The sequence below is a fragment of the Podarcis erhardii genome, assembly GCF_964252035.2.
Source record: "Podarcis erhardii genome assembly, chromosome: 7".
NCBI lineage: Eukaryota > Metazoa > Chordata > Lepidosauria > Squamata > Lacertidae > Podarcis > Podarcis erhardii.
The window spans coordinates 75,313,057-75,321,349 of record NC_138511.1 but is presented as its reverse complement, the minus strand read 5'-3'; the positions used below and the strand labels follow the sequence as shown (position 1 = coordinate 75,321,349).

General features: G+C 46.0%; 1 protein-coding gene across 3 annotated transcripts; it reads right to left on the bottom strand.

The window, feature by feature from the left end:
* Positions 1-262: 262 nt before the first annotated feature.
* On the bottom strand, positions 263-6,236 carry LOC309347658 (uncharacterized protein). 3 transcript variants are annotated; one of them, XM_081872372.1, is made up of 3 exons: positions 6,085-6,236; positions 3,411-4,396; positions 263-1,799 (listed from the first exon to the last, which is right to left on the bottom strand). In XM_081872372.1, exon 2 carries the CDS (start codon positions 4,294-4,296, stop codon positions 3,445-3,447), a length of 852 nt encoding a protein of 283 aa, XP_081728498.1. In that variant the 5' UTR covers positions 4,297-4,396; positions 6,085-6,236; the 3' UTR covers positions 263-1,799; positions 3,411-3,444. The 3 variants fall into 3 exon arrangements, with proteins under 3 accessions (XP_081728498.1, XP_081728499.1, XP_081728500.1); XM_081872373.1 differs by lacking the exon at positions 6,085-6,236 and adding an exon at positions 5,964-5,988; XM_081872374.1 differs by lacking the exon at positions 6,085-6,236 and adding an exon at positions 5,741-5,765.
* Between the last annotated feature and the right edge of the window lie 2,057 nt (positions 6,237-8,293).

The window sequence follows — 8,293 nt, the reverse complement described above, 5'->3', positions numbered from 1 at the left end:
CTGTAGCAGCAGCAACTAGTTGAAACAGGTTTTCTAAAGTCCAGGTAAATCCAGGTTTATCAAGGGCTATAATTTCCTCTGTGGCTGCATACATCAGCATCTCGAGCACAAGTTGTTATTTGGAGGGTGTTCAATGTTGGACAGGATTAAGTAGCCTCTAGCATTCAAGACTACTCAAATCCCCTATTCTCTGAATATGGTGAAGTGACTGGGAAGAGCTCAAAATAGGAATTCTGAAGCAGATGGTAACTCCAGACCACTGTGGGGGAAAGATCCTTTATTACATGTGCTCATCCACGGACATACACACACACCAGAAATTTACACAAATGAAAGCAGGGCTAAAGTTCACCTGATACAAGGCGAAAGCAGAAGCTACATCACATCAGGACCAGTATCAAAAACCTAGTTTCTACAAGCAAGAAAACACTTTGCTCCCATTTCAACACACTAATACAAACCTGGGGGGAGCTGCAGAAAAGACCCTTCCCTTCCCTTTCCATTCCATGCCTCAAAAATGTTGCAGAAACAAAGCCCAGCTTGAAGCACTGAAGAATGCTTGATATCCAGCAAACAGCTGGTTCATCAAATCGTGACTACTTTGGCTCACAGATAAGTACTGCAGGCTCCAAATCCATTGACAAACTACTGAAAGATAGTTACAAGCAAGGAGGGAGAATTCTGTGGGTTATGAGGCCAGTCATTATGGTGGACCTTGGAGCCCATGTCTGCCTTTTTGACCAGTAACACAAGCTCTCTCTTAAGCTTAATTTAAGGTTGCTGCATGGTGGCTTGTTCAAAATGCTTTTGAGTGGATAGACTCCTCAGGGATACCACAACATGAGAATCCCATGTAGGTCTGCCAGACTGCATGGCAAATCTCCATGCCAACAGCTCTGAGGAAGGTAGAGCAATGACATGGGGACTCACCACACGATCAAGGCAAACTACATTGGCAACAGCAGGGCTTGCATGATGTGGAAGTGTTTGACAGCAACAACTGCCTTGTACCTGCAACATACAGAGTTCACTTCAGTTTATAGGGATATTGGGTATAGTGAGGAGATATGCCTGTGGCAGAAGCCCTGAATTCCTCAAAGGTGTTCAAAGTCTGCCCTGCCACACAAAATGTCTTGGGAGTGGTACAAAGTGACTTTTCAAGATTTCCCACACAAATTCTAACAGGATGAGCAGGGCAGGCCATCTCTCCAAATTAAGAGGCACCCCTACAAACACAAAGCAAGGAGGGGAATCAGGGTAAAACATTATCTTGCCAATCATAAACTGATGGGAGGAGGGCATGGGAGACTGTTTGAGGAGTGGGGGCAGAGATGCGGAAAAGGTGACTCAGATGCCTTAGACCAACCTGAGGCAGACTGGCAGGTATCATTTTCATCACACAACTCTTCCCTTCTGCATCCTATCAGAATGCTCATATGTACATACATTCCAAAGTCATGCCCACCCCCTTCCCTTTTGAAAAGCTCTCAAGTTCCCTTCATGCTTTGTCCTTTCTCCAACTTATTCCTAGGGCATTAGTGGACAGAGGGCATTCTTTAAGCTGCAAAAAGGACCAAGCAAGATTTTGAAATTCCCCTTCTTCTCCCCGTTATGTATACACACAAAAAAAGTCAGATGATGTGAAGGGTTCTGCTCCAGTTAATGGTCTCCGTGCAGGGAAAGGCTGTGTAAAGGTCTTTTCATGCTCGGCAACTGCACTGTGATTTCTGAGTTCCTCTGGCTCATTTAGGTTTCCCCCGCTCGGCTTGGTAGATAACTAGGTCTTTGATTCTCTCAGTCTGTAAGGAAAACCAAGGGCTCATCAGAAATGGTAAACAATTCCAGAAATGTAGAGCTGACCAAATACATTCAGATGTTCAAAGCAGCCAGATGAAATGGTGTGAACAGAAAACCATGATACTCTGTAGCTGACCATATACTGTCCTTTGAAGATATTCCTAATCCTGGCACCTGAGATGGACAGCCTAATCCTTAATTATAGGTATCATCTATCTATTACTTACGTGAATAAATACACTAGCCTAAGAGTAACACATTAAGTACAAAGCAACAAGGCAGCAGACTAGACTTTTTTTTACAATGGCCTGGTTCACGTCACACTAAACCACAGGCAAAAACTGTGGTTTAATGTGAATGAGCTGGTGTGAATTTAATGTGATGTGCAAACCAGACTAATGCCTCTTTGGACCAAAATTTATTTATTTATTGCCCTTTCTTCAATTAAGTCAGGGTAGCATCCATGAGTTTCTCCACTCCACCCTGCCTGTTTTATCCTAAGAACCCTATAAGATAGGTTATGATGATAGTGCCTGGCACAAGTTACCTAGAGAGCTTCATCGCTGAATTGAACCTGGGCCTCCCTGGCCCTAATCTAACACTCTAAACCTGGCCGTCCCCAACCTTTAGCCATCCAGATGTTGTGGAGACTCCAGCTCCCCTCAGCCCCAACCAGGATGGCCAATGGCCTCGGGTGATGGGAGTGGTAGTCCAGAAACATCTGGAGGGCACTATCTGGGAAGATGGCTGCTCCATCCATTGTGACACACTGTCATCAGGTAATCCCCCCCGCCCCCCAATTCTAAAACGTATATATACCACAAGACCAGCCAACAACAGGCTCTGATGATATCTCCCAAAATCTGTTTTCCAGCTGCCAATTCCCTCCCTCCAGCCTTTGGCACGGTTATTTTAATGCTTTCAGGTATAACAATGCTGATAACCAGTGTATTTGTATCTGCATTAAGAAAAAGAACTAGGATACCATGTGGATCTCAAAACATCAGCACACGGAGGACAGCTGTCTTGGTTTGTTCTTCATAGACAACCATATTTTCTTAGCCTATGACCACCATACATGGGAAGCCCAGTTAAAGATTCAATGGCTACTCTTGTGGCTGAAAGTCAGTGAAGTTATACACTCACAAGTCAGTTAAACCTGTGCACACAGTTGTTCACATTTTCCATCTTAAAAAGTGGGTTGCCTCTGCAGCATGTAACTTCAAAAGATACCTGTGTTTCCTTGGCTACTTTCACTGTGTAATAAGCGATAAGGGCTTTCTAGTAGTCCCTAGGTATTTACTTCCCGCTTTGTCAGTCAAAATTCCTGTGCATCTCAAAGTCACATGCACAGTCCTTCTAAAATCTAGTTTTAAACATTTCATCAGATCATCACTGCCAGAAGCAATAAATAGAGAGTACCCACAATGGCTCTTAACAGCTTGGCTCTTTACCATCCTGTGAAGTGCTGGGGAGAATTCAGCACACATGCAGGTCAAAGGAGTTGCCTAGAACCCATCTAATGCAGGTGCACTGCAATGTTACTACTAACAGACCCCAAAGAAAACTTAAGCAACGTACTGAATTAATAATGGTCGCTTCCTGCTACCTACCAATAACCAGTCCTGCTTGTCTGATTCAGTGACTTCAGCGGAGCCAACTCCTTGCTGAAGACCGTTGCCTTGCCCTTTCTGGGTAGGGCCGTCTCCCAGGCTCAGGGTGCAGAAACTGGTAGTCTTCTGCCAGGGCTACAGCCTCATCCCCATTTTCAGGGTGACGTTCCCGAACCCAGCGCTGGACATCCTCTGGGAGGAGGTTCAGGAACTGCTCGAGCACCAACTGCTCCACTATCTCCTCCTTGCTGCGGGCCTCTGGTTTCAACCACTGGAACAGCAGTTCCTGGAGTCGCTCATAGGCCACTTGGGGCCCTTCAGTCTCTTTGTAGGCAAAACCCCGGAAGCGTTTGCGCTGGTTCTCGGAGCCCACGTTCGGCAGGCATGGGATGGCTTGCTCCACCTTGGCACATCCTCCAGCCCGGCCAGCAGCCAGACTGCTATGAGCCTGCTGAGCCTCCCCAAAGAGATCTGGCAGGAGCATGGCCCTTCCTGGCTCTCTGGCCTCTTGGCAGACATCCGGCATTTCTTTAAAGATGTCAGCATCACCATCATCATCCTCCATCATCCGCTTTGCCCCTTTCCCTTCTCCCAAGGGCAGCACTGGAACTGACACAGAAGCCTCTGCAGCAGGGGGCACCAAGGATTTTTCAGTTTTTGGTTTCTCTTCTTGTTTTACCTGCAGTCTTGGGGCTTGACGCTGATCCGTAGGCTGCTGCGTCATCTCCGAATGTTCAGCTCCTCCTCCTGAACACTCACCAGCTGCTTTGGCCTCGCCTCTATCCAATTCCTGATGCTCAGCCATGTTGGTGCTACCTGGATCCCTCTCCTTTGCATGGTCACTGCAGGATGCATCTAGGCTCTGCTCATTCACCTTGGTGGCCATTTTCCACAACAAGGCTGTTTGCCAACCCAGCAGCTATGCTAGGATGTTTCGTGAACAGAGTACCTGGTAGGTGCTGCTTTTTCTTTGCTTCAAGAAAACTCTGCAAAGGGCAAGGGGTGCAGGAAGAGAGAGAGAGAGCAATACAGACAATTGATATTCAGGCTGTGCTTCAGCATCTGAATAAGACAGATTCTGAAATCAAGGGACTTAAAGTTAGTCAAATTCATTGATTCCAATGGCATTACTTAAGAGTATGACTTAATGCAAGGATGGAGAACCTTTTTCAGCTTGAAGGCCACATGTCCCACTCTGGTGAGTGGGCACCAGAGGCAAAAGTGGGCCAAGCAACCAGTGTAAATGCCACCTTTCTATAGTAGGCTAATTTCTACACACATCCCTTTCTGTCCTCCATCCAAGCAAGCAAGAGTCATTTTCAGAATTCAAAGACACATTCCATGCAGACAAAAACATTCAAGGAGGGTGTGAAGGCCAGTGGAATGTATGGCTGGGAGGAGCAGACTGATTCCTGGAGGGCTGCATAAGGCCCTGGTCCTGAGGTTCCTTATATGGTCATTCTGCCTGTATATTAGTTCCAACACATGGCCAGTTCTGGCCAGTTTGATTCATGTGAGAAAATAAAACAAAGTAAGATCTGATTACTCACACATGAGTGGAAAGGGAGAGCTTCCCTGAAATGGCTAAATTGGGGAGATGGGAGAAGTACCAGAACTCAGTGTGCATGAAGATGCTCCCAAGTTCAACTCCAAGCACCCCTATAGATGGAAAGGATTAGGCAGCAGGTGATGGAAAGATCTCTGCTCAATCCTCTGAAGGGCAAACAGTTCTGTGCTATGGGCTAGATCCTGCTCCAGCACGCTCTCAAATGGGGAAAGCAGGCCCTTAACAAGTAGATCTGAATTTCCTCCCCGTTTCAATAATGTGACCTAATCAGTGTGTGTGAGATCCCATTATACAGCAAAATCATTCCAACATTAAGATCCTGGATTCCCCCCTAATTTATTCTGTCCATCCTATCGGAAGATGAAAATTCTTGCAAATTCAATAGAATGGATAAAATACCCCATCTTCTGAAGCCATTTGCACAAAACATTACAGCCTAGGTAAGTTTCCTTAATAGTCTTCCAGCAGGGCTTATTCCCAAGTAAATGCACTTGCTATTTCAGCTTTTAATGTGACTTAAGGCCCTGCATATAAATAGAGAATGAGCGCCATTGCCTGCCCTGCTTTTCCTCACGGGGGTTACAAAGAACTGCCTGCGCCTTTCCTCCCTGCGCCTTTTACGCACAACGGAAGCCAGGTGTTCCACTGATGTCAAGGAAGTTTGCTCCTCAGCTACGAAGTTTAGGGTTGCAGGATTAAAATCACACACACACACACAAGCACACGCGTGTTCAGAAGAGCGGCATTCTGAAGCGCTCCAAACCTAGACAGGAAACCGATTCCGTCATCGCGCATGAAAAAATTGGGGAAAATAAAAGCAAAAAAAACCCGACGCGGTTTCCGTTCCCTTTCTCGATTGGGAGCCCACGGAGGTTTTGCACGACGGGCCGCAGGCGCCCAAACTTATTGAAGCGTCGCTCCGGTGAGGACTGCTCGATTCGGATTCACTCCGCCTCAGGAGAAGAGCCTAATTCGGATTTACCCACCCCTGTTCCTTTAGCAACCAGAAAAGGAAAGGTTCAAAGGGAATGAAAGGAAGAAACCGGTGCCAACTGCCCCCCCCCCCCCCGGCATCCCTTTTGTTTTGATCTGGGCAGCTGCGCGTACCTTCACCCAGCCGAGGCCTCCTTCCAACACTCTGGTCCCGCCTCCGGAAGTTCCCCAGATACTTCCGGGAGAGAGAAAGCAAGAAACAGCCAATCGCGACTGACGCTTTCTACGCCAAGAAGCCGAACGGGGGAAAGGGCCATAGAGCTACACACTTGTGAAGAACATTCAGGCTTTACTTCGACTGGTAAAAACAACAGGCTTTTGGCCATTTAAAAAAAAGCGTGACGTGATCCATGACGTGGACAGGAAGGCGGGGAAAGCTCCAGAACCCACAACTGGGCAATACGTACTTTGGTGGTTCTTGGGGCTGCCAAAGACAAAGAAAGAGGGCAGGGCATCATGGAGATTCGGAGGGTAGAGCGGCATTTCCGTTTATACGGTTTTTTCCTCTTCCCCGGAAATGACGCTGATTTGTAATTCTCAGCCCCACCCACCACGGCGCTCCCACGTAGCTGGTGTTGTACAAGGGAAGTCAGTGCGGTAGGCAAGCTGTCTTTTAGAGAAGCGTGTCCCCCCCACCTCAACACTCTCACAACCCCAGCAGCTTGAAGGCCTCTGCAGTACTTCCATTAATTTATTTCCCAAAATTTGTACACCGCTTGGTTCTTTTTTAAGAAGCAACAACCCTCGAAAGGGGTTTGCAAAAAGGCAAACCAGTAAAATCGAGAAAAAATCGAAAGTTAAAATACTAAAACATTAAAATTATCTCAGCTTTCTAAGCATCTAGGTAGGCTTGTCTACACAGGATATATATATATATATTTGCAGGCCCAAAAGTGGACAGTGAAGGCACTCGCTTGATCTCAATAGGCAGGGAGTTTCAAAGTGCAGGTGCTGCCACACTAAATGATTCTTACAATTGCGGGATGGGTATTATGTAGCACCTACAGTAGTGCCAATTCCACCAATCGAAGTGGTCAAGTGGGCACGTGGGATAAGGCGATCTTGTAGGTAAACTGGTCCAAAATTGTTAAGGGCTTTATATGCTAATAGCAACATTCTGAACTTGGCCCAGTAGCAAATCGGCAACCAGTGTAGATCTCTGAACATGGGACTAGGCCTTTTTTCCCCAGCAATTGTACTGTAGCATTGTGCACTAGCTGCAGCTAGGAGAAACTGCATGGCAGCTTCTAAACGTTACAAGTTGGACATGTATGCTTCTGCCAATAAATCCTTCAGTAGGAGGGTATTAGAACAGTTAGTTTCTCAGTAAAATGGCAGCCCCACATCTTGATCCCCCATGTCAGCTAAGCTTTGGCATATCCCATTCAAGGTTCCCCTCCTCACTGCAGGAAAATGTGACATTGGACCTACCAAGAAGGTTCATTTTCTGCAGGGAATGAAGGGGAACTTGCCCACCCTAAGAGATTTAAGTTTGATCTCCACTGCAAGCTTATTGCTTTTTTCCTGTTGTCTTTTTTTGTTTGTTTTCTCTCTAATCAGCTCATTATTTTTTTAGTTTTCTCAATTCTGTTCTCTGGATCAGTTGTTTTTTGACCATTTGATCTCTATAGGCTTGAGCTTGGATACCTTCAACTGGAGAGGTCGCTCTCCTGTTGTAAGGTAAGAACAGCTCTAATTTGCATATTCCTGGTTAGTAGAGTGAGTGAGAGGGACAACCCATGCAAGGATCCCCTCCATTCCCTGCAGAAAAGGAACCTTCATGGTAGGTCTAATGTCCTATTTTATTAATTTTAAACTCATGTATTAATTGATGCTCCTTGTAGATTATGAAATTATGGTAACTCTCTTTGGTTACCCACAAAATAAATGCTCCAATTCAATTATCTGCAGCTGTCGCTTATTTATACCTTTTCTGGAGGAGTCCCAGGTTCAATTCCTGCTCCACACCATAACTCAATGAATTGCAAGTCGCAGGGTTGGGAAAGACTCTTACCCCAAAGCAATCCCATCAGCTAGAAAGACCAGTAGTCCAACTTTGCATAAGACAGCTACATCAGTTCAGATAATGAAGGTGTGCTTAAGGCACTGAGATGTTGCCCGTGGGTCAATTCTCTCTCCCCCCACCCGTAAAATACAGCATAAGAAACTATCCATCACCACCATGAAATTACGGTAAATATGGGTATTAGTTCACATCATCTCTCCTCCTCTCTCCACACCTGCCTTTTTTTGCTCATACCTTCAAGCACTATGGTAAGAACCAGAGTCCATGGTTCTTTTTTTAACTTTCAAGGTATGAAAA

Excerpts from the sequence above, each read along its gene's own strand:
- LOC309347658 (XM_081872372.1), bottom strand. The coding sequence starts at position 4,296 with ATGGCCACCAAGGTGAATGAGCAGAGCCTAGATGCATCCTGCAGTGAC.